The following is a 27,079-nucleotide window of genomic DNA, read 5'->3' on the forward strand; positions in this document are numbered from 1 at the left end:
AGGGGCCTGGATGCTCTCAGCAAGAAGGCAAAGGCACCCACCATTGACTTACCAATTGAGTCTGTGAGCCTGAGTTTGCAGGACCTCATCGGCTACTTTCATCCCCCGGATGAACACTTGGAACATGAAGACAAGCAGAACAGACTGCGAGCTCTGAAGAATAGGCAGAATCTCTTCCAGGAAGAGGTGGGATCACACCCGTTCATTTTCTGTTGTTCTCTTGGGGAAACAACTTTGTAGTAATGGAAATTATCTGTCCATTCCACATCTGTGCACATCCTAGTAGAGAATAACAAGGCCATTACTTAGCAGAGGAGCAGGCTTGGGAGGAAACTGCCCATTATCTTTATTTCTATGTCACTCCCCTGGCAAGGGACACTTAATTTTATCATCAGCTTTACTGGGCCATCTTTACCACTGCAGTAGAGAGCTCCTGGGTGGACTCCAGTAGAGGTAGTTTCACATTACTACATGCTGTCTGTTTTGTGATTGTCTTAGACTTGACTTTAACAGCTTTGTTTGAAGATGCATCTTAGCCACACTTGAAGCTATGGGTTTCAAAACACAGCCCCAATAAGCTGAACAAAAGGAACACACTTTGATCCCACTGTTTTCTATTGGCTCCATAAATACAGAACTCACACACACACACACACACACACACACACACACACACACACACACACACACACAATCTCATCAGGTCTTGTATAGTAGGCTATAGGAAAGTCCTTGAAAAGGCCTCAGGCCAAGAGGGCTGTGGGCTTGGAATAGAAACAGGGAAGATGACCTCTAATGAGGAGGGTGACCTCCAGTTTCCTGTATAAACAGAGTACTTGGACCCTTTCCTTTTGCTTGTATTACTTTCTCTGTGTGTGGTGGGGCAATGTTGGAGACAAACCCAGGTCCTTTTGTTTTCTGCACAAATGAGAGATCTTTCACTGAGCTGTCCCCAGTCTCATGTGTGACTTTTCATGTGTAATTTATTTTACTAAATGTCCCACTGCTCTAAAAAACAAAACAAAAACAAAAACAAACAAACAAACAAAAAACACTCACATACCACATTTTATGCCAGAGTCAAACTACAATTAGTTTGCCAGCCTAATGCCCTGAGGTGATTGTCAATATTAGCACCACAGGTATCAAGCCTTTAAGTGAGGGTGTTGCATCAACAGAGCCGGCAAGAGTCTTAGCAAGCATTTCAATTTTAAGCTTTCCCAACATTGCAGTGATTTTTTTTTTTAAAAGAATTAACTTAGGCTGCAGATATGGCTCATTCAGAAGCCAAGTTTGGTTCCTAGCACCCATGCCAGGAGGATTATTGCCTGTAGCTCTAGTTCTAAGGGATAGGGTGCCTCCTGTGGCCTCTGAAAGTACTACATGCATGTGCACATCTCACACACATATACACACAGACATACACATATGATTAAAAACAAACACTTTCCCTCTCCCTTTCTCTTACAAGAACAAAGTACCTTGTAAAAGCATAAAGAAAAAGCATGGAGGATGTTGTTGAGTTTCCATAATCCCAAAATCTATGCTGTACTATTAAATCTGTGTTGTTTTGTTTTCTGATAGTTTTGAAACTGATAATAATTTTGCAGCTGTTTCTCTGTATAAATGAAAAAAGTGATCTATGATCATCAAGGCACAATATTGCAGGCATGTCTATACAAGCCAAAAGTAAGAACAAGAGTGATTAATTAAAAAGAATTCTTATGTTCACATATGCCAGGTCATTGGACTAATTGCTGGACAGATACAGTTATTTCCTATCTGAAGGAATTCCACCTAGATATCAGGCTATGGCAATTTAAAATACAAATTTAAATGTTTTAAATCTAGTATGGATAAGATTTTTTTCTTTGTCATTTTGTCACAAAGGAACACCTAGAAGGGACTTAACTGCTAAAATTCTGTTCAATGAGTGAATTTGATTATATAATACTTTATAAGATTTTTTTTTATGGTGCTGCCTCATTTCATAAACCTCAGCGCAGCAATATCAATGAAGGCTCTGTAGGCTTCTTCCTAGAAATTATTATTATTATTATTATTATTATTATTATTATTGTGTGTGTGTGTGTGTGTGTGTGTGTGTGTGTGTGGTTTCTTGAGACATGGTTTCTCCGTGGCTTTGGAGGCTGTCCTGGAACTAGCTCTTGTAGACCAAGCTGATCTCAAACTCACAGAGATCTGCCTGCCTCCTCTTCCTCATGAGTGCTGGGATCAAAGGTGTGCACCACCACTGCCTGGCCAGTAAATGATTTTTTTTTTACTTGCTCTAAAATTTCTTTTTGATTTCTTTCTTTCACTTAATTCATTATGTCTTTAATTCAGTAGTTATAACAATGTTCATTAAAAACAAGGATGAAGTCACTAACAGTACAACACCTCTCATGACCTGTTCATTCCAATTGCTATTAAACCTTGAAAGCAAGTGTGAAGAAACAATTTCACAATTTTCTTTCACTTTTGTTTGAGAATGGAAACCAAGTTTGAAATCCTAAGCTATCTGAAGAACATTTGGTTTCTCGGGTAGGGGTGTTTCTTCTTGTCTTTTGAATAATGATCTTAGTTTCTTTATAATGAAGGTGTTAAGGTAGACTTCTCTTTAAAATCAAGTTATCCATTTTTTTTTCTTTTGTCCTGAGCACAATTAGTTCCCTTCTTTTGGGACAGAGTCTTACTGTGTAGCTTAGACTACCCTTGAACTTGCAATTATCCTCCTGCGTCAGCCTCCTATGTGCTGGGATTGTACAGGTGCACTGGTATGCCTAGCTCAGAATTAGTTTCTAATAGTGATTGTTTTTAACCTCTTCTCCCAGGGAATGATCAACTTGGTTCTGGAGTGCATAGACCGCCTACACGTTTACAGCAGTGCAGCCCACTTTGCAGATGTTGCAGGGCGAGAAGCAGGAGAGTCTTGGAAATCCATTCTGAATTCTCTATATGAGTTGCTGGGTAAGGACCACAGCTGAGTTTCTATGGGAAATTAGGTTTCAGTAATTTTATAGCATGCTTCCTAGTCAGGGCTTTGAATTTTTAATGGTGTTGATCTAAAGTCAATGACACTTTGTGACTAAACCCTTCTGCGAGTGAAGAAGGCCACCATAGAAGTTGTGCCTTGGTTAGGGCAGGTGGCTTCTGCGGGGCTCTGATAATAACCAGTGTTAATTATTTCCTTCTTGGTTCTCATTAGTGTTACAAAGTTCCTTTCCTGTCAGCTCTGGTTTGTCAGGGGTTGTTCTAGTGTCTTCCTATGGTATTCACAGGATCTGGTTGGACAACTTCTAGATATATTTTATTTTGAGCAACATTTGAGGTGGTTTACAACATATTCCAGTGGCTCTGTGCAGACACATGTCTTCCATAGTTTTGACTTGAACTATTCCAGTCTCCTCTTCACATCTCTTGCCATGAACTTGGGTTGGTCTGGTTGCAAGCCAGTAAGGTGCTTTCATGGCAATTAGTGTGTTTTCTGTATGATATCATTCATCATATTTCCTATTAATTGATAACTGGGGTTGGTTTCAAAGACAAGACTATCAGCTTTTGGGGTTTTGATCCTCTGTCATTTGGTTTAATGCCTGGTGTATAGTATATACACCAGGACATCTATTAATATATTGACATTAATTAAATGATTGAATTTTGATGGAATATAAAACTGTAACTGAATTAAAAATGATAAAGTATTTTTAATGTGAAGAAGGATAGGTAGTCAAAATATTTGGAAAATCTTTAAAATATAATTAAACTTCATTAAAATTTATAGAGTCATGAAACAATTTATTCATAATTGTCCCTGTTAGAATTTTTAATGTTTTCTTTGGATGAGCACTTTGATATGCCATTAAAATTAAGCACATGCAATTTGGTGCTTTCATGGGGATGGCAATTGCATTCCTCTGTACAAGACCATGGATATTTAGATTTACTATTTACCCCCTACTATTATTAGGATAAGGATTTTCTGGCATTGAAATTCAAGAGAGTACATTTTCTAGAAAAAAATACATTTCCTTACAAATGTAGAATTAATGATATTTCATTTAACAAAACAACAACAATAAAACAAACAATAAAGACAGTGAGAAGAGACAGAGGAAAAAAACTTCAATTTGGTACATTTTAAACCTCATTTGGTGTCTTTAATAACATATTGTAACTTCTTTATATGTAATCTACATGTAGATTGACTACATGTAGAGAAACTGTATGTTTGGCCATGGGTGTGTAACAAGGTAGAATAAGTTGCACATATATCAAGACAGTATGACACCTGTTTCTATGTCCCTTCTTTCCATGGTCCCATCTCATCTGTACCTTCAGCGTGTCATCTGCTTACCTTCCCATGAGTAATGGACATGAACTTGGGAAGTGAGGGTGATTTGGGGGACTCAGGATTCAAGTTCCTTGCAGGCAAGCACACACTTAACCTCCCCTTGGAGCTACATATTCCTCAAGGGTACTTCTGATAAATACACAGAATTTAATTATTTAAGAGTCCATCAAAATAGCTTTAGCATACACTGAAAAATGCTGAAAAATTGTAATTAGGTTTGTGTCTTCTCTTATTGGAAATTGGTGAGAGATGTGACTTTAAAATGGTGTACCTGTCCCAGTAGAGTGAAATTGTAGAGGTGGCATGGGTAGAGTGATGATCCATGCCTTAAACTTTATATAAATAGCAGGCTAATATAAAATTTAGCATAGTGTCTTCATTGTATCTGGAAAATCAGCTTCTCTCTCTCTCTCTCTCTCTCTCTCTCTCTCTGCTTTCTGTGTGGTCAGCTTCCCACAATATGCTTTCCCTTTAGGACCTGAGCAAGCTCTTGCCAGCTTGTCATGTTATATACTTTGTAGTGTACTTCCAGTTTGGTGTTGGGGGAGGCAAAGGAAATTCTTTCTTGAGAAAAAAAGCCTACTCTTTCCTCCAACCTTCTGAAACCCACACCTGCCATCTCATAGTCCCAAACCATAACCATTCCAGAACCAGGATGTATTGCAAATTCTAATTGGTCTTAATAATAAAATTTATAGGGGTAAATGCTGAAAAATCAGAGAAGCAGACTAGCCAGTCACTAGTTCTTACTTCTACCAAATCCTCAGACTGAATGGGTGATAGTGTCTTTTAGGAATCCTTAGACTGAATGCAATGTGCTTCTGTCTTCTCCCACCTTATTTTCCTCTCTCTGCCCAGCCATATGTCCCTTCCTGTCTCTACCACCTTAGTGCTTGGGTTATAGGCATGTATCTTCCAAGTACTGGGATTAAATGTATGAGCCACCACTGCCTGGATCTGTTTCTCTTTGAGACTGAATCAATCTAATGTAGCCTAGGGTAGCCTTGAACTCACAGAGATCCCTCTGCCTCCCATGTGCTGGAGTTAAGGTGTGTGTCACCACTGCCTGACTCCTATGGCTAACTAGTGGCTTAGCTCCACACTCTGATCTTTAGGCAAGCTTTATTTTTTAGATCACAAACAAAATATCACCATACCAGGAACTCTGTCAAAAGGATGGGTGGATGAGATTTTACCAGTACTGGCCAATGCTTGAAAACCTAAGTTAAGCCCATGCATGTCATGGTAGAAGTTACAGGGAAGCTTGCCTATTCATCATTAGATGCTAGTTGATGTGTTTCATCCTTCTAATCAGTTGGATGAACCAATGATTTAAGTAGAGTGCTTTTATCTGCTGCCTCACACTGTGCATTAGACAGAGTCACATCCAATCAATGCTATCTTATTTAATAAGTGCATTGCAGAGATTTCCATTGATTTTTGGTAGCAGGGTGGATATAGCCATTAATTCATTTTATTTAAAACCAATGGGCCTCTTACTGCTTTTTCATTAGGTCCTAAATTCATCTGTAGCCAACAGCTTCTGAGAAAATACCTTTCCCTTTCCCCAGACCCCAGCCTCTGCCTCTGATGTGACTTTGGATACAGAAGAAGCTCAGAGTTCTAGTTGGAAAAGTAGAGGAAATAAAGGTGCCTGCTTCTAGTGATATTCTGCCAATTTTATGAGTTAACATGACAGGCAGATAACAACTGACACCTATTGTTTTGAATGTTGTCTGTGAAGTAGTGATAATAATTCCACCACAATGTTGTTGGGCAGCTGATATTTGGCTTTGGTGCTTAGCATAGGATGATACTTTTCTTCGTGTCTGCTCCCCAATCCCCAGCACCCTTTTCCTTTTGGTTATTTTCTGTGATCATTCTTTGCCCTTGTTAATGCAGTATTACTTTTGTCTTCATCTTCTGTTGTAGTTTAAAAAGATACCGAGAAAGAAACCTTAGTTACATCTCCTGGGTGTGACAAGGAATGTTTTAGATTAACCTGTAGAAGATAACATAGTCATGATTATTCTTAGAATGTACTGGTGTTTGGTTTTCATATCTAGAAAGTGCTAGTTGCTTTCTAATGCTTTCTCTAATCAAGGTGTGATGGAAAGGGAGGAAAGAAAGTTTCTTGACACTTCTTGCTGCACTAAAATTCTGTGCTCTCTCCCTCCTTCCTCCCCCCTCTCTATATAGTTTTCATTTCATACATCTGTACCCACACCATCCCATACCTAGCTGATTCTCAGCAAATACAGTCAGCCCTCCATATTCATAGGTGTGGTATCCACATTTTCAAGTGGCTATGGATTGAAAATAATAAAAAATTACTGTGTCTGATCTAAACATGGATTGGATCTATTTTCCTGTTGTTATTTTCTGAAAAATACAGGATAACAGCTGTTCACTTCATCTGATGTAAATAATCCAGAGATGATATAAAGTGTGTGGCAGGATATGCACAGGTTGTATACAAAATGACATTGTGTTATGAGAGGATGTTTAATGTGTGGCACTGAGTCACCAACAATTTCTAGGGGTGATTGATCTAGAGAGCTCCAGGATGTTGAAATACTATAAAGTTTCTGGCTGTTTTCTCTGACTCTGGTCCTCCTGTCTTCCATCTTAATCTCAAACCTCGGGTAGCATACCCTCACTTCATCATGGATCTTCATTGACTCTAATACTGGTCTCTACGTTTTCTAGAACAAGACATCCCATGTCTGGCTTTTCTTTTCCTTTCCAACACCTGACCTCATTCACTCTTTGTAGTTGCTCTACATGGCCTCTTTCTAGTACTTTCTCCAATAAAGAATTATACTTCCATAATGTCTAATAATTAATTAATGTTTGCAAGATTTGAATATTCTTAAATATCTATACATGCTTCCTTAATTATTTATAGCTCATTTGATTAAGAAAGGATTTGATAGTGCTATTACTTAATATTGACATAATTAAAATTCCCTAAAATTTATATATTGTCAGTGTAGTAGCTGTACGATACTATGAACACAGAATAGTTTCAGGCTCATGAATATATTTTACTTTTAAATTTAATTTTCAGGATCAACTGATGGCTCATTGGTTAAGCACATGTGTTTTCCTTTTAGAAGTTCATAGTTGGGGTCCTTGTATCCTGTATTCACAGCTGCCTGAAACTCTAGCTCCAGGAAGCTGACACACCTTTATATGGGTTCTGTTGGTACTGTACTCATGTGAACTCCCCAACCCACTAAAAAATAAACTGGGTTTTGAAAGCAGCAAAAGATAAAGGATTTCTCCAAGTGTGTTCATGTTTCTTGATTCTTGCCTTTCCATGCTGAAGTCCTTGAGCGGGTCTTTTATTAAGCTACATCTGCACCTATTTGTTTCAGATTTTTTGACTATGTATTTATTTAAATGCCTCACCTCAGGAAAAGTTCCTTTTTCCTTCTGCCTGCTTCCCTAAGCACCTCAGATTATTTCCTGGTCTCTGGATGAGACATCCTTGTAAAACAGAGTTATCCAAATTGAGAGATCAGGGGTTTAGTGTCTAGTTTGTCTCCCTGCCAGTAAGTAGAATCTCTCATGCAGTCTGAGTTGCTATAACAGAATGTGTAAGGTATATAGATAGTTTATGTACAAACAATGACAATTTCCTATACTTTTGGAGGCAGAAGTCCGAGTTCAAGGCATCAGTACACTCTGTGTCTACAGAGGGCTGTTGAGAGACAGTCTAATAGCAGAATCTTCTGACCATATTCTACAGATGGTGTGAACATTTCTCTAGGATCTCTATAAGGACACTGACCCTGCTGATAAGTTCTTCACTCTAATGACCTCATCCCAACCCAATGACTCTATCTCTTAGTGCCATCCGTAAAGGTTAGGATCAAAACATGTGAGTGTTCATATCCAATAAACAGATCATTACACAGATTTCATGAATGGGTTAACTATATGTTGAATATCTAATTTGGGAGATTTAGGCACTGAAGGACAGTGGTATCCCAAATACAGCATCTGTGTAAGTTTTTAGGAGCTTGGGTGGAATGGAAAAGTTATCATCAGGAATCACAGTGCCAGCAAGGATGTGTGCAGCTGTTGACTGAGCTGCCTTCACCATCTCATGGCATTTTTATTAAATAATGGTAATATGTGATTAACCAAAAACCAGTTAAGTAGGATCACATAAAAGTGTTTGCATGATAGAAAGTATCATTGTAAAATTAAAAAAACGAAAAACATGGGGCCTGGAGAAATATGCCAACGTTTCCATGAAAGCAAAATACTAATTAATTCCTTTAAAATGTGGAGTTTTATATACCCAGAAGAAAAATAAATAATATCTAATATAAAATAAACAGACAGAAGTAACAGATAATACAATAATAAAATAATTTTTACCATGGCAAATAAATGCAAATTAATAAGAATCCTATGTTTTGACTAGGGTGGCACAGAAAATAATTTTGATGGTACCCATCATTGGGAAAATGTTTGCTATTATGTTCTGGGTTGGAGCATGAATGAAGGAATTTTAACAGCCTGGCCAATCCTGGTCTTACTACTATACAATTTTAGATGCTTGTGTCCCTTTGCCCTCAAACACTCTGTGTTAAGAAGTATGTGCTATTGGTGTATTTGTATAAATGTGAAAAGAACATCCACTGTAGAATTACTTATAAGCATAAAATTGAAAGCAATCTTTATATCAACATGAGATTGGCTACAGAGCTACAGAGCTTGTGGTGTACTTTAGTTTAGTACTGTGGAATCATTGAAAATTGAGATAAACCCACAATTTGGAAAACTGTATGAAACAGACAAAATTGTTTCTCTATTTCCATTTGGGAACGTGTGGTATAACTGAAAAAAAAAAGGCTTACTATATACTGGTTATGATTGCAACTGTACGGTTGGAGAGATGCCTCAGTGGGTTAGAGAATGTGCTGCTCTTGCAGGGAACCCAAGTTTATCTTTTAGCACCCTGTAACTCCCTGTAACTCCAGCTCTAAGGGATCCAATACCTTATTTTGACCTCTGAAGACACTTTCTCTCTCTCTCTGTCTCTCTCTGTCTCTCTGTCTCTCTGTCTCTCTGTCTCTCTCTTATCTCTTTCTTCCTCCCTTACTCCCTCCTTCCCTCCCTCTCCCCCTCTCTCTTCCCCATATACAATTAAAAAATAAAATCTTATTATAAAAAGATTCCAACTGCATAAAATTAGAGATGTTCAGAGGAGGCAATTTGTGTCCAATAGATATTCTATAAGAATATACAGAAAAATGTTGCAAGGCTGCCTCTTAGCAGGGGAATCTTTAATTTTAGCTTCTGTTTCTACTTCTGTGTTACATTTATTCATAATCTGTTGTAATGAACAACTTTTATGATTGACAACAGTGGTAGCACATACAACTTAAATTAAATATGTGGTGGTAAAATAATAAAAGCTAAATATTGGTTCCAGTTTAATTTCTTAAAAGTCCTGGGACATTTATGTACCAGTGAAAATGAGAGTCCTTCTTCTTATATACAAGGTAGTTTAATGTTTTAGAGGTATTCCATATAGATAGAATTATGATAAACTTTAAGTTTATAACATTCTTTTGGTTTATTTTCATTTTAATATTTACTTTGCTTCCTTCTTATTTATTACTATTTTTTAAATTTATTTTACATCCCGGCCACAGTTTCTCCTTCCTCTCTTTCTAGTCCCTCCCACAACCCTGCTCTATTCCCACCACTGAATTTATTTGTCCTCCATTTCTGTTCAGGAAATGATAGGTCTCCCATGGATATCAATAAAACATGGCAAATCAAGTTGCAGTAAGACTAAGCACCTCCCTATGTATTAAGACTGGGAGTAGGGTCCACAAAGCCAGTGAGAGTCAGAGACAGGCCTTGCTCCCACAAGAAGACCAAGCTACACAACTGTAACATATATGCAGTGGATGTAGGTCAGTCCCATGCAGGATCCCTGGTTGTCAGTTCAGTCGCTGTGAACCCCCATGAGCCAAGGTTAGGTGACTTTGTGGGTTTTCTTGTGATGTCCTTGACTCCTCTGGCTCCTACAGTCCTTCCTCTCTTCAGCAGGATTACCTGAGCTCAGCCTCACATTTGGCTCTGGGTCTCCACATCTGTTTTCATCAGTTGCTGAATGATACCTCTCTGATGACAATTGGGCTAGGCAGCAATCTATGGGTAGAGCAAAATATTGTTAGGCATTATTACATTGACATCCTTTCCCCCCATCAGTCACAGTCAAGTTTGGTTCTATCTTAGGTCTCTGGGTCATCCAACTTGTGAGTCCTGATGCTCCAGGCAGCATCAGGGGTGGGCTTATTCTCCTGGCAAGGGCTTTTGGCTGGACTTTTTTTCATTCTTACTATTATTGTAGTGGTCATTCATTTAATGAACAGAAAAAAAAATTTAAGAAGTGAAAACATTTTGGCTTTCAGAGACTCCTATCTTCCAGCAGTTTTCATCGACTCCAGACTGTAAGCCTGAGTTTATACTTCAGTTTACAAGTTTCAGCTCTGTCTCAGCCATTAAAGTTCTGTAATATATTTCCATGTCACATTCCTATGTAGCTCATTTTCCTTAGCTCTCAAAAGATATACATTAAATATCAACTTCAAATTTATGACTCCCTCTCCCTGATTCTTCCAGAAAGGTAGATAGGATGCAAGGGCATACCTTATGTGTAGTATGCTTGTGTAGCCTTTATAAGGTCCTGGGCCTACAACCAGTACACGCACGCACACACACACACACACACACACACACACACACACACACACACACAGAGAGAGAGAGAGAGAGACAGACAGAGAGAGAGAGAGACAGAGACAGAGACAGAGAAAACAAAACACAAATAGCTGGACATTAGATTCTCTCCAAGAGCTATGGATGGAATGAGCTACTTCCTGCTATTGCTGCTTAGTCCTTTGGGGTGCTTGTCATATGGAGTGCAAACACAGAAGGCAGAGTGATAATCTATAACAATTTGGTGCTTGACATAGACTTAGTGAGGCTGGGTCTTAGGTAGAGATTGATAAAGCTGAATTTATGAGCCACTGTCTGGAAGACATTGGGATGTCATAGACACCTGTATTTGGAATTGGAGGAGCTTTGCTGTGGCCCTCTTTCATACATCTTTTCTGACATCCACGTAATTAATCTGTGGGATGCAGACAAGCAGCATGGCTTTCTAAGAGGCCTGAGAAATGGCCCTTTGGCAAGCCATGAATACTCATTTGCTGAGGAGTCAGAGCAGAAAACAGACCAAGGTGCCACTCTTTCTTGTTTAGCAGAAGTGAACAGTCTGAATCCTTGAAGAGTTGGGAAGGTGGAGGCTTGGTTTCCAGGGCAGTGTTATGTGGGTTTTTTGGGATCTGATTGGACTATGGGGGCTTTGACCTAATTAGTGTATTAATCAAATGGAGCCATAACTTGATAGTTTATTAGGAATAGGTGTTGGAGGAGGTGGCCCAGTAGAATGAGTGTATCTTAAAAGGTGATTTTTTAGCTTGGCTCACACAATACAGGTTGGCACACTTGAGAGTCTGAAGAATCCATAGAAAGTTGCTGGTCTTCAGTGTATGTTGCACACCAGAAGATTCTTGCTTCTGATAACAGGGAAGGGATTCAGCACCAGTAGAAAGCTCCACTTATCTGGACTGCCACTGGAAAGTGCTGCCAACATTTAGTGGAGGGACTTCAGATCAAGACAATCCCTCAGGTGTTCCCAGCAGCTTGCCTTGTAGTTAATTCTGGATCCAACTAAACTGACAAGATTAACATAATAAAGACCTCATTTAAGATAGTAGAGGCTGTAAGGTAAGGCCTTTGGAGGAAATGGGCCAATGAGGATTTGTCCAGGGCTGGCATAACCTTGTCTTTAGTCCCTCCTTTCTCTCTGCTTCCTGGCTTCCACTAGGAGAGCAGCCTCCCTGGGCCCTTTGCTACGTTGTTTATATTTTGCCACAGGCACAAAAATGGTGAAGCCAGACTACTATGGATTGAAACTAATGGCAGAATTAATCTTATCTCCTTTCAAATGGTTTTCTCTGACATTTTGTCAAAGTGATGGACACTGATTGTCACAGAAGGATACAGCAGCTAGAGACTTCACTGTCTCCAGAACATCTACTGTTGCTGAGAGGCAGATATTCTCAGTTGCTAGGACACTGGGGAAAGCTGTAAGTGATGAAAACCAAGTGCCTGACCTTCCCAAAAGCTCAGCCCAGGAGACACCCCATGCTTATCCACAGAGATTCTTCTTGTATTGTTCCCCATGGTTCTGGAAAAGCATTGCATTTTAAATCAAAGCATGCCACTTTCCCCGTTTTACTATTTTGTCATAGTCTCATCTCCATGAAGTCACAGGCATAGATAAATAGGACTTGTTTTATTAACAACATTGAGATTTTACCTTTGTGAGTATGGTTATACACTTGTAGGGGTTTACTCTTTAAAAGTATTTATTTATTTATCTGTTTGTGTTTGTGTACACATGTGCATGCCTGCTATAGCCTACAAGTGGAAGTCCGAGGACAATTTGTAGAAGTTGGTTTCAGATCAAACTTAAGATACTGGCATGGCAGCAAGTGTCTTTGCCTGCTGAAGCACCTTGCTGGCATGAGGACACTAACAACACTTTTAGAAAGCCACAGAGCATGTACCTACCTGGTACGGTATATGTGATGCATCATGTCCCCAGTGCTGGCTGAATAGAGCTGATAAATGAGCAATCCCTGGCCTGACATTAAAGTTCCAATCCATTGTTAATTCTCTGTCTGCCATTCCTTGGGGGAAAGTCTGACTTTCATGTGACTATGAAGACAGGGTATCACAATACTGCAGGTACTCTTTAGGACATGATGGTCACATCTTCCTAAGTACTTTGTAACTTGAAAATACAGTAAATTGAAAATGTGTCTGATAATTTAACCTTTCAGATATTATTGTTTAGCATAGCCTGTCTTAAAGTGCCAAGAGCACTAATGTAACCCCACAAATGGATACAATCATGTAGTATGAAGCTTATTTTAAAGGAAGAATGGTCCATCCAATTTATTCCCCAAATGCTGTTAATATAATATATTGCTGGCCATCACCTATTGGCTTTCATGATGACATACAGACTGGAATTAATTACCCAGCACCACACGAAAACCCTGAGTGACAGTTCCATAGCTGAAAAACAGAGTTCAAAATCGAAAGCACTGCTTCTATGAAATCAGTGTTACATTTTCTCTTTTTGAGTCAAAAATATTTCAGTCAGTCACACTATTTTAAATTAAGCTCACATGAAATAAGAAACAAATAACTGAGCACTTGTATATGTTAGTTACTTCTCTGTTGCCATAATAAAACACCATGACCAGAACAACGTATAGAAGAGTTTATTTGGGCTTACAGTCCCAGAGGGCTAATAAGCATTCCTCACAGCAGGCAGGCATAGCATCAAGTGGCAGGCATGGCTGCTGGAGCAGGGTGGTGAGAACTCCCATCTTGACCTGCAAACATGAAGCTGAGAGACCCAACAATAAATAATGAATCTTTAAACTCTCAACACCCACCTCCACCTGGTGACATAATTCCTCCAACGAGACCACCACTTCTATATCTCCTCTCATTACACCAGCAGCTGGAGATTGAGTGTTCAAATACATGATCCAATGAAGATGATTTTATTCAAGCCACCAAATTGTACAGTACCATAAGGATGTTGTTATTATATGTATTTATTGTGGTGTATATTCATGTGGAGTCATGTACCACAGAGCATGTGTGGAGGTCAGAGAACCAATCTGACCTCTCCTACTGCGTGAGTTCCAAGGACAAACTCATGTCATTCGATATAACAAGAAGTATCTTTACCCACTGAGCCATCTCACTTGCACATAATAATGACTTTTAAGAACTAGTTTCCAATAATGAGACTGAGTGTGGTTATACATGCTTATAACACCAGCACTCAGGAGGCTGAGGAAGGAGGATTATGGTGAATTAGAAATTGCCCGGGTTATACAACAAGTACCATACATGCATGGGTGACAGTGCCTTGAACCTCCCACAGACAGACACACACTCACAGAGAAAACTAGTAATGCTAACATTTATATTCTAACTAGATAAAAGTTTAAAAATTTTTAATTGATCAGCAGTGATAAAAATTAGTTCCATGAACTTGCATTTGCTTCTTAAGTGTTTCAACATCTTTTGTTGTACACAAGATGACGTACAGTTATTTAAGCACTGAATACTTTTTTCTGTATACTAGCAACCAGTTATCCTTTTGTACAGCCAAGAAATGACTTCTCTTGTACTTTCTGCACTGTGAAGAGGTTTAACAAGGCAGAACGTTAGATTTAAAAGAACTTAAAATCCAGCACAGAGAGACTTGCAAGACCCTGTATTCTGTTCACATTCTACACTCCCTTGCATTCCCAGGGCCACACACAGGGCCCAATACTCTGGTGTCAACAATTCTTAACCAACTAAGGGGAAACAGGATGTGTGGAAGATGAAAATCCTTAGAGATTAAGGCCAGTAAAGCAGCAGTTAAAAAAATGTAGGATTGCACTTTGGAGGCAAGAATGGTCATCAGATGAAGAGTGGTATGATGAATAATGGATACTATTGTTTTCTTTTAGAGAGGAAAACCCTTATATTATTAATCTAATTTTAAAAAATTTCTGTGTATTGAATAAACATTGGGAGCCCATTCCCCATAGAGGGACACTCTCTCAGCCTAGACACAGGGGAAGGGCCTAGGCCCTGCCTCAAATGATGTGACAGACTTTGATGGTCACTCATGGAAGGCCTCATCTTTTCTATGGAGCAGAAGAGGGATGGGATGCGGGGTCGGTGGGGGCATGGGAGAACGGGAGGGAGAGGGAATTGGGATTGATATATAAAATAAGATTGTTTCTAGCTTAAATTAAAAAAAAAGAAAAATGTGTGCATTATAAGTTGTTGGAGGAGGGGGATAGGCATGCCAAGGTACTATATGTGGAGGTCAGGGCACAACTTATAGAACTCAGTTCACTCCTTCAACCATATTTGGGTCTTGATCATCAAATTGGGTTGGCGAGTTTGGGATTAAGCACCTGCCTCCAGACCTAGTCATTGATAAACACCCTTTATCTTGTTCCTGAGGCTCCCAAGTCTTCCTTCAGACAAAGGGAGAGAAAACTCCCATCCTTTGTGTTTTTCTATTTTATTCTCAGAACACAAATCAACTTTATTCTGTGCCTTACTTGGGAAGGAGATGTGAAGGGCATCACTTGCACAGTCTAACCGTAGGCAAAGAGCCTCAGACTCCAGTCCTTCAATCTGCTTCCTAGGGTGGCAAAACTGTGGATAATGATTGTCCCTCTGGGGATATCTTTCTGCCTTTAAATGTCATGCTGTTCAAAAATCTCACCCATACCTTGGATCACTTATACTGTTTTTGAACCATCTTACAGCTCTAAGCATAGCACTTCTGTTAAAGAAGATTACTAGACTTGCTGTCACAGAACTGAATCTGCTGAGTTTTTAAATGGAAAATTGAACGTTTTTTTTTTTTAATTTGAATATATAAACTTGTGGAAATAATTGTCATTTCAGAATTTTATGTGAGAAAGGGTCTTTAGTAAAGAAGCTGAGAATCGTAAGGCTAGGAAAAGTTAAAATAGGTTTCTCTAAACTGTTTTAGTCTTTTACATGATTAGGGACTTCTGAATGAAGAGAGGTGCATACACATGAGTGGCTTACAACTTTATTAGTTGTTGGCCTGCCATTTTTTCCTCTTGTTTCATTTAGTTACATCTCCCAGAACACCTGTTAGAATCATAGCTGCTAGCTGTATGTTCTTTTATTTTGTCTCAGGCAATCTGATATGTTCTTAACTTCTTTGGAATATAGGTGTGAAAATTGGGCTCTGGAGAGATCAAACAGTTCAGTCTGGTGGCTAATTAAAAGCAATGCATGTTAGAATCCAAGTGGGGAAACTTCCAGAGCATTGGTTGCTGCTACTCTTCATTATCGCCTCCCTATGTGAATTGTTACTTCCTGAAATTGTTTGCTTTCTAATGAGAAGAGGAGTTTTTCAGTCCCCTCCTGAAGATGCTAAGACATTTTTAAAAATATCCAGTTTAGTGTGTGTGAATGTGCACGTAGCTGCATTTGCATATGGTTTAGATGGCACTGGGAGATGCTTTGGTCCCTCCATCTCATTTTATGCCTCCCGCAACCTTACCTTGGTCCTTGAACTTGAAAATCACATTAATGTGACTTCTTCTTTTGCAGCGGCTCTAATTAGAGGCAATCGTAAAAACTGTGCTCAATTTTCTGGCTCCCTCGACTGGCTGATCAGCAGACTGGAAAGACTGGAGGCGTCCTCTGGTATGTTCCTAGTTTTCTCCTTGATGCAGATGATATTCCTTCCTGTTTACTTCTGTTTCTTCTTCTTTAAGACAAAACAAGTTTGCACGTTCAGCATTTTCTTTTTAAATGTGTAAATATTTTTTATTTGTTTCTCAAGTATCTGTTGTTCCTGAGTAGTGTTGATGCCACAACAGAGCGCCTGAAAGGGGAGAATAATCCATTCCAGAGCCGGGGGACATAGATTTAGGTCACCCTAAATTCCGTGTCCCAGTGTAGAAGCAGTTTCTCATTGTTTGTATCATAACAGAACAAAAAAATAAAGCCATGACTCAGAGCATTTTCCAAATGCTTCAATGGAAACCCCAAGTAGATGAGTTAACAACCAAGCAGGGAAGCCCAGTCAGAGCTGGGAGCTATCTGATGATACTCAACCTTTTGGTCGGTGGAAACAAGGAATATGTCAGGGTAATACGTTACACGAGGTTTTATTTGTTAGTTACAGGATGTTAAGTCAGACTCAGAGGTAGGTGAGAATGGCTATTAAGGATGCTGATGATAGCACAAGGTAAATCATAATTAAGCTCTGGACCTGCACCATTCCAACCATTCCACAACCACTGATGTCTCAGTCAATTACTCAGCCTTGCAGAAGGGTCAGTGGGAGGTGCAGCTTTTTCCAGGGAATGTGGGTTCACTATAGAGATCTAGCTAAACCGTGTCCGTTTACATTAATAAAAACAATAAAGTCCTGAAATCTACTAAAGAACCAGATTCTTCTTCCTCCTCAAACTGATCAATCCTGATATATTCAAATACAAAATCTTTAGATGTTAGATTTCTTACCTTTTCCTTTGTCTTTGAAGTAATTTAAAGATACAAGGATATTTGGGTAAATTTGGGAAGTTAGGTTCCATAATGATACAACACCATTGTGAATTTGAAGAGGTTTCATAAACACTTAACGACTGTCCACAAAATAGGATTTTTGTTCCAGGCAGGAGCTCTGAAACTCTGTTGCCTTTGACCAGTGTCTCCCCATTCCCTCTTTCCTCAGATTCTGACAACTTCTGTCTTCTTTGTTCAGTTGTTTTAGTTTTCACCTGGGGAACTAACCAGGGCGTGTTTAAATCCTACTGTCCATGGGGGCAGTGAACATTTAAACCATGACAATGTACATCTGTACCTACTAGGCCAGAGTTCATTGAGAAGATGGCAGGTTGACATGAGCAACTACAACGAGTCAGAGTCAAGTAGAAGTGTTTCCTGTGGCTGGACTTTTCTCTATGTGATCTCTGCTCTTGTGGTGGTATTCGTGGGGATGAGTCAGCTAGAGACAAGCAGCCCATTAGTCAGGGGGCATGGTGGCCTTCTGTTAAGTGTTATCCATTGTGTGCTCTGTACCTCACAGTTTAACAGTGATGGATATGTTCTTACATGGGAAGCCTGTCAATTACCCCCAGTACAGAGCCAGTACAAGGCTCCTTAGGGGGCTTCAGATGCCAGAGCTTAGAATCATAATGTTCAGTTTCTGGACACAGGGCAATTTAAACACACATTTAAAGACATTACTTCCACTACTTGGGCAAGAGTGTCTAAGCCTCTGATGTCCTGTGAAGCCTTCCTTCTTGATACATAGAGTTAAAAAGAGACTAGGTTCTTGGGTCAGTTCTTAAGATCCACTATTGCTGGTAGAGAAATCATAGTTGCTTGAGTGACACCAACTCAGATGACTCCTATGACACAGAGAAACAGGATATTTCATTGGAGATGGTGGTTCTAGCTTTAACAACATCTGGTGGTGTGTGCATGTGTATGCATGCTGTGTGTGTGTGTGTGTGTGTGTGTGTGTGTGTATTCACATGTGCATACATGCACAAACACATAAGAGTGTGCACGTGAAGGTCAGCAGATAACTTTGGGCATGTCTTCACCTTCTGCCTTATTTCTTATTGGAAGGCTGTCTAGCCCAAGAGATTTCAGGAGCTCTGGGATTCCATACAGGACCTCTGGGATTACAGATTTTCAGATATTTATTATTGTCTTTGGCTTTCACAAGGATTCTAGGTGTCCAAACTTCTGTACCCGTGCTTACCCGCTTACCCAGATTACCCAGATTTTTTTTTTTTTTTTGCTGAATGCAATATTAGCTTTTGATTTAAAGCTTTGCATTTTGCAGAAAGTCTACCATGAGATATGGGAGGGATTATATTCTCCTGTCTAAAGAAAAACTAAACAAAACACAACTAAACTAAACCAATCACAATAGCATTGGAAAATGTCTAAAGAAAATCTTTGTTGACAGCCCCTGGGGTCAGTACATCTTTATACCCTAATATTCCATGCTATAGTCAGCCATGTTGCCTATCCTAATCTTCAGTAACAATAAAAGTGTTTTTGTGTGACAATACAAACCATGCTTTATATTGTAATTGCTTAAGTGTGCGGAAAAATATAGAATGCATTTTGTAAAATTACTTACTTCAAGTGCTTGGGGTAAAGTAGTATAATGAGAAGGTCCAAATTTAGTAGTCAAAATTTTGTCCTTGTCAAAAAGTAAACCTTCCTGAGCCACAAAAGGAGGAAGTGGTATTCCACGAACTTCTTTCTCCACAAAGCGTTAAGTTGCGACTAGGAAGGAAGAGGCAGAGAAGGAATGGAGCCTTTGTTTGGAGGCATCTTGTATTTTATCAATAAGATGATATGCAGCAAGTGGGGCAGGGGGAACCCCATAAAGCAACTCCAAATGAAACTGAACCTTTTTTAATGGGTGGAAAAAAAAGAAGCAAAAATGTTCAAAGCTACTAGGTTTCCTGACATTTTTATCTTCTTCAGAGTGCTTTACTTAAAACAGATGGAAAAGGGGGATGGCAAATTACATCTCAAGAAAATGGCTCTTACAATGAAAGAGTTCTTCAGCTATTTCAAAGTCAGGAATAAAAGGTGCCCTCTTTTATGACATGTAGCTGAATGATTTTATAATTATTTTCCATGGTTACTTGGAGACCATTGTTACTTGAAGACCAGTGTTGCGGGTGATGGAATAGTAAGGCTTGCTGGATTCTGGCTTACAGATAACGATGTTTCCTGGTTGGCTTAGTTATGGGTGGTACACCCTAGATTGGACAATGATTGACAGGTCTATGGCTTCTAGAATGTACTTTGTTACTCATTAGAACTGCAAGTTCTCTGGCTAGATCTGTCTATCCTATCCATGCGAGAACATCCTGAGTCCCTCCCTACCGGATCTTAGACCCCCATCACCAGGCCTCTGTTAGAGACCTGGCTACCCATGAGGGGAATCCCCACCTGCCTGATCTCTGACCCCCACCGCAGTTCCTCTGCTGGAGTTCTGGGACCCCCCCAGAGATCTGCCTAGGTCCTTGGGACCATCCTGAGTCCCTGCCTGCTGGATTTTGACACCCATTGCCTGGCCTCTGCTGGAGTCTGATCCTTGACTGCCTGCTGGGCCTCTGCCTGAGGAGAGACCTCCTAGAGATCTTGGGACACCCAGAGCTACAGACATCGAACATCTGACCCACCTAAGCCCACTGGGGGAGTACCACAGAGAGAGACCCCACCTAAACCTATTGGAAGGAGCATTCAGAAGATGGCAATATAAGAAAACTGCTAACAATAGAAAGACAAGCATGACACCACCAGAATCTAGGGACTCTACACCAACTACACCTGAATACTCCAAAGCAGATGAAGCAGAAGAGAATGACTTAAAAAATATCTTCATAAAAATGACAAAGGCCCTGAAAGGCGATGGGAGAAAGTCCCTCAAAGAAATGGAAGAAAAAACAAACAAACAAACAAAAAATTGGAAGAAATGAACAAATCTCTTAAAGAAAGTATGGAAAGCCAAGAAAAAAAAATCAAACGGGTGAATGAAACTGTTCAAGACTTGAAAACTGAAATCGAGACAATAAAGAAAACACAAACAGAAGGAATGATGGAAATAGAACCTTCTGTAAGGCAAAGGACACAGTTGACAAGACCAAATGGCAGCTGACAGACTGAGAAAAGTTCTTCATCAATCCTACATCTGACAGAGGGCTGATCTCCAAAATATACAAAGAACTCAATAAACTAGTCAACAAAACACCAAATAATCCTATTAAAAATATGGGGTACAGAACTGAATAGAGAACTCTCAATAGAGGAAATCAAAAAGGCCTAAAGACATTTAAGAAAGTGCTCAACGTCCTTATCTATCAGGGAAATGCAAATAAAAACAAATTTGAGATAACATCTTACTCCTTCCAGAATGGCTAAAATTAGAAACACCAATGACAACTTATGCTGGAGAGGATGTGGAGAAAGGGGAACACTCCTCCACTGTTGGTGGGAGTGCAAACTTGTATAGCCAGTTTGGAGATCAGTATGGCAGTTCCTCAGGAAAATGGAAATCAGTCTACCACAGGACCCGGCAATCCCCTTCTTAGACATATACCCAAATGATCCACATCCATGCAACAAAGTCATGTGGTCAACTATGTTCATAGCAGCATTATTTGTAATAGCAAGAACCTGGAAGCAACCTAGGTGCCCTCAACTGATAAATGGATAAAGAAGATGTGGCACATTTACACAATGGATTACTACTCTGCAGAAGAAAAAAACAAACAAACAATGGAATCTTGAAATTCGCAGGCAAGTGGATGGAACTTGAAGAAACTATCCTGAATGAGGTAACCCAGTTACAAAAGGAGGAACATGATATGTATTCGCTCATATATGGATTTTAGACATAGAGCAAAGGATCACCAGCCTATAATTCACACCACCAGAGAAACTACGATACAAGGAGTATTCTAAGAGATTCATATAAGGTCTCTCACAGAAGGGGAAAGCAACAAGATCTCCAGAGCATATGGGGAGTGGAGGGGGGCAATGAGTGGAGCAGGAACTATGAGAAAGAGAAGGGGAGGAGAGGAAAGCACATGGGACTAGGAAGATTGAGTCAGGGAGGAATAGATGAGAGGAGAGAGAGAGAGAGAGAGCATAAAAGAGGGAGCCATTATTGGTTTAAAGAGAAAACAACCTAGAGAAATGTCCAGAGACCTACAAGACTGATCCCAACTACCAATTTAAGCAATAGTGGAAAAGCTACCATAAATGACCTTCCCTGTTAATGAGATCCATGATTAACTTACCCGCCATCATGCAGCCCTCATCTAGTAGCTGATGGAAACATAAGCAGACACCCACAACTAAACACTGAGCCAAAATGGAATCCAGATGCAGAGATGGTAAACAAGACCAGGCTGCAGAAACACACAGAGACAGCTGACCTGAAGAAAGAGGAGCTAATGGGTCCCCCAGACTGATAGCTGGGAATCCAGCTTGTGACTGACTCAGACTCACTGAACACATGGGTCTCAGCTAGAAGGCCTGAGCAGTCTAAGGGACCTCGGACAGTGGAACCAAGATGTATTCTTGGTGCACAAAAGGATGGTGCACATCCTCCATGGAGGGATACTCCCTTAACCTAGAGACTGGAGAGAGGTCTTAGTCCCTACTCTAAATGACTTGACAGATTTAGATGACCCCTCCTGGAAGGCATCACCCTATGTGTGGAGTATAGGGTAGATGGGAGAGGAAGGTGGTTGGGGGGGGCATGGGAGAGTGGGAGAGAAGGGAAGACGAAGGGAGGGAGGGAAAGAGAGGGAACTGGGATTGATATGTAAAATAAAAATAAATAAATAAATAAATAAATAAATAAATAAATAAATAAATAAAAGAATCACAAGTTCTTATATGGGCAGGAATTTCCCATGTAGAGTTAGAAGAATACTTGCACGCTGTTTTTACTTCTGCCTCAATGATGTCTTTAATTAGTTTTTTGATGGTTCTTTATTTTTTCTGGAGATTTTTAGAAAGACAATTGATTTCTTTGGTATATTATAAGGGACATTGGGATGACAGTGGGAAATGTGCTAACTGTAGCCCACTTTATGATTCTTGGGGTAACAGATATCCAGTCACATGACTTGGAAATCTGCCTTGTTCTGTCAGTTTCTCTTCAATTTCTACTAAGGAAGGAGTCAAGGATGCCCTTGTCTTTTTAAGCATTAATGTGAGGCTGAGCCTCTGAGTACTATGGGTACTCAGATCAGCTAGTGTGGCAGGAACCACTGTGCATGGCCATTGCACTTATGAACTCTCAATAGCTGTAGTTTTCTGCATGAGATCAATACAGCCAAAGTTCTCACATAGAAGGGGAAGGTGCTATCTGCACCCCATTACTTATTAAAGGAGTTATTGATAGTTGACAGAAATTGATTGTCCCTCCCCCAGCAATTCCTTCCTTCCTCCTTTCCTCCCTCCCTACCCCTTCCTCCCCCCTCCCTCCCTCCCTCCTTCCCTTCTTTCCTTCTTTCATGAGTGGCCACTGGTAGATTTCCCGTGTTCCTACAGATGGCTTCACGCCTATGGCCACCCATATCTGTACACAAAAGGGAAGACATGAAGTTGGGAGGGGACTGGGTTGGAATGGTTGTGATGAACTAGAGAGGAAATGGGGATGGATATGATAATATATGAAATTGTCAAGACTAAGAACTCGATCTACCAGAGGCAATTGTGGGACTGTATTTTATATACATCTCAAGGTTCAGAGCGCAGTGAGAAGTAATAAATAACACAATACAGGTAGTCACCTGGGTCCTATTTTTGTCACCAACAAGACACTACAATTGGGAAGTTAGATGGCTGACTTCATGTATTGGGTCTCAGCCATTCTGCCATTCTGCTATTCTACCATCAGATTTCCATTCAAAGATGGAAAAGGAAGGCCAAGCACTTTCAGGTCACTTGCTTGAGGTCAAGGAAAAGCAGAGGAAGATTAAATCTGTGTCAACACTCTGAGCTCTGGAGTAATGTCATCTTTGTTCCTCATTTTACTTAGACCAAAGAGCTTACAGAGACTGGTCCACTGGATGGACTCAGTAATAAACTGATGAATGAAAAAAATTAAATAAAGCCAATAGCCATAGTACCAAAAGAGGCATGGGAATGTCTTATAGGGTTTATGTTTCAAATTGCCATTGTTCTTTGAGACAGTCTCATGTAAACCAAGCAAATCTTTAACTCATCTTGAACTTCTGATCTTGCAGTCTCCAATGACCTAGTGCTGAAATTATAGGCATGTGCCACCACACCTGGTTTTAAGCAGTGCTGGGGATCAAATCAAGGGCTTCATGCCTGCTAAACAAGCACTCTTCCAACTAACTGAGCCACATCTCCAGCCTCTATAATATCTCTGAGATATAACAGTGTATCCTAATAAAAACTTGAATAGTATCAAATTTCTGATGTGATCATCTGGTCTTTAAATTATGTACTGTCTTGAAACTGCCATTCCCTTTTCCTAAATGTCCTTTGGCAACTGTAGTTTCTCTTTCCTTTATAAATTGTAGCTCCTCAGACTGAAGGGAACAACCATCAGAAACCCAATTAGGCGGAACTGTACATTACAGTTGCATTGCTCTGTGTTTTATGATTTCGATCAGTTAGTTTACCTTGGGAAACGGCACTCGCATCCACCTCATTTGCTTATTTATTTTGTTGATGCTTCTCCCAGTGCATGTTTTGTTACTTTATGTATACATAAGAAAATTATGCCTTGGCACCAGCTTTCATCTCTGTCCTGATTTTGCCAATTTGTGTTCTATTTTCAATCTTAACCTTTGTCAACTTTTTCCCCTCCTTAATATCATGTGAGTTGAGAAATAATGAGTTTATTTTCCTCTTTAGCCTAAAAAAACATTCTGAAAAGTTCAAAGTATATGTAATTATGTATTTTCTCAGTTAGGCTTGAAACCACAGCTCTTGCAGTCATGATTTTTAAATGCATTTGAATACTAATGTGCTATACAAATTTTATTCTTTCTCCATTTGGGTAAGCTATAGAAACCCTATTTAGGGTAAGTTCCATTTGCTTTTATGACTTATCCCTTGTTAACAAAAGAAAGTTCCATTCCATTCCATGCTGTTTCATTTATCTTATACTGAAACTCAAATCATTTATTTTAATATTTGTGTGTGTGTGTGTGTGTGTGTGTGTGTGTGTGTGTGTGTGTATATATGTGGTATGTTCAAGTGTATGTGTGTGTGTGTGTGTGTGTGTGTGTGTGTATGAGAGAGAGAGAGTGCACAACAAGTGTGCACATGCCATGGCATATTTGTGGAGCTCACAGGACAAGCTCCTATATTGGTCCTCGTTTCCTACCTTTGTTTAAGAGTGTCTTTCTTATTGTTCACAACTGTGTATACAAATGTAGCTGGTCCATGAGCTCCTAATGATTCTCATGTCATTGCTTCCATCTTGCTGTCAGTGTTTTATTCTCATATTACTGTTGTAGTATATGCTGTTCACATCTAGATCTAGCTGTATTCCTTTTCTAATGCATTCAGTTTTGAGCATGCTGTGAGCTTTGTAAGTGGTTATTTGCTGAGAAAAGCTGTTCTCAGTATTCCATTGCTTGGTGTTTTTTTGTTTGTTTGCTTCTGCATACAGCAGAGGCTGGCTAACTTTTTGTAACAGGCCAATGCCTCAATATGGGTGGCTGATGCAAAATACCACAAACCCTAGAAACGTGTTACTGTTCTCAAGACTAGAGGTGTCTGTTGGGTTTGATGTGTGAGTCTCCTCTCACACTGACAACTCATCCTTTCCTGGATGTCTGGGACAAGCATGTTCTTGTTGCCTTCCTCCTCTGTAAAGCCACAAACCATAAATCAAGAATCAGCACTCATGACCTCATGCTATAGCATCCAGATAATATTAAGACTGTGTGCCCAAAGGTTTCTAGTACAGTTCCTTGGTTCTGATTTGTAGTGGGAAGTAGCCACTGTCAATAAATGTATGCATTAGGACAGCACATAAACTATATTAATAAAACTAGGCATCCATGTGCTCTGTAACAATAAATCATGGAGAGGAATGAAAGACAGGATAGCATGGGAAACCTACTAGAAGTATTTTCCCATTACTGGCATTATTTTTTATTGCTGCATTTTAGATGATGGTGACAGCATGGGTAGATTTGATATCTCTTTCTTGATTCTTGGTTTCTTGGATTTCTGTTTTCTTTTTCCTTTTTTCCTTTATCATCAGGCTTTTGGGCAACAGCTAAATTAGCCCCAGATTTTGAGGTCCTGTAGAAATTAAATAGATGTGGCATTTTAACATATTATTGCTCGGTGAAGAAGTCAGCATCTATTGCCCTTGTCTGTAGAGAGCAAGGATTTGAGTCAGGTGTAGATCCCAGGAGCTTGAGAGAATGATGTCTGAATCCTGTTTTGTGATCCTGACACTATAAGCCTCTTTGCAGTGAGTTCCATTTGACACATAAGGACTCCACTAGGGGGTTTTAGAAGCTTCTTCCAAATTCTGTGCAGTTCTTAGAGACTGAGAGAGAGCCAGTGCTCTCTGCAGGTTGTGTCTCCTGGTTACAGACGATGGGCACCATCATTGTTGACGGAGATGAGAATATTGGGTAGCTAGTTTGTTTATTTCTTTATTACTAATTGTTGAAATTGCATTTGTTTGCATTTGTATGTGTGCACATGTATGTGTGTAGTCAAACATATCACAGTGTACTTGTGGAAGGCAGAGGACAACCTGAGCTTCTGTCATATGTAGCCTGGAGATCACAATCAGGCCAAATGGCTTTGCAGCAAGCACCTTTATCAGCCTGAGCCATTTTGCTGGCCCAATGACAGGGTCAATAGAAAAAAGGAAAATGGTTTTCGGTTAGTTTTTCAAGTGTGCACTAAACATTCTGATAATGAAACCCATTTTGTCTTTGTTCTTTTATAAACCTTAAGAAAAAAAAGGCATATACTTTTGTGATTATTATAGTTTATATTTTTTTAATTTCTGTATTGTTTTGTTTATTTCTCTTGTTTTTAAATGAAATGTTTTCTTTTATTCTGGGGATCCAATTCAGGTTGTCAGGCTCGGCATCAAGTGCCTTTACCTTCCTATCTCTCTTGCTGGCTTAGGATTCTGTTTCTGATGCCAGAAAGCTTCAGAATCTGCCCCAAGCTACTATTTGTCTATGCTTGTCTCACATACTGACCCACACTGGTGTGCCTGCTACTCAAGCCTGTGCTGATGTTCTGCCCCCTTCTCTCTGTGACTATCTGGAGGGAGATACATTTGCTGAGTCCCCCCCAAGCCTGCCACACTGCTCTATTGTACTCCCAATGTATAGTCACTTTCCTCGGCTAAGCTCCACACCTCTCTTCACTGACATCTGTCAACTTTGGATCTCTGTCTGTCCTGTTGCCTTGCACAGTGCCCCATGGCAAACACATTGAGCACAAAGTAATTACATGTCAAATAGAGCA

The 27,079-nt window shown here is 39.8% G+C and overlaps 1 protein-coding gene across 1 annotated transcript in view; it reads left to right on the forward strand.

The window, feature by feature from the left end:
- Ryr2 (ryanodine receptor 2) overlaps nt 1–27,079 on the forward strand; it is a 548,210-nt gene that overhangs the window by 287,569 nt on the left and 233,562 nt on the right. The window contains exons 15-17 of the mRNA XM_051194750.1: nt 3–186; nt 2,835–2,970; nt 16,640–16,735. Coding sequence (XP_051050707.1) covers nt 3–186; nt 2,835–2,970; nt 16,640–16,735 — 416 coding nt within the window. The remainder of the gene's footprint in view (nt 1–2; nt 187–2,834; nt 2,971–16,639; nt 16,736–27,079) is intronic.

The sequence above is a fragment of the Phodopus roborovskii genome, unplaced genomic scaffold (genome assembly GCF_943737965.1).
Source record: "Phodopus roborovskii unplaced genomic scaffold, PHOROB, whole genome shotgun sequence".
In the NCBI taxonomy this organism is placed as follows: Eukaryota; Metazoa; Chordata; class Mammalia; order Rodentia; family Cricetidae; genus Phodopus; species Phodopus roborovskii.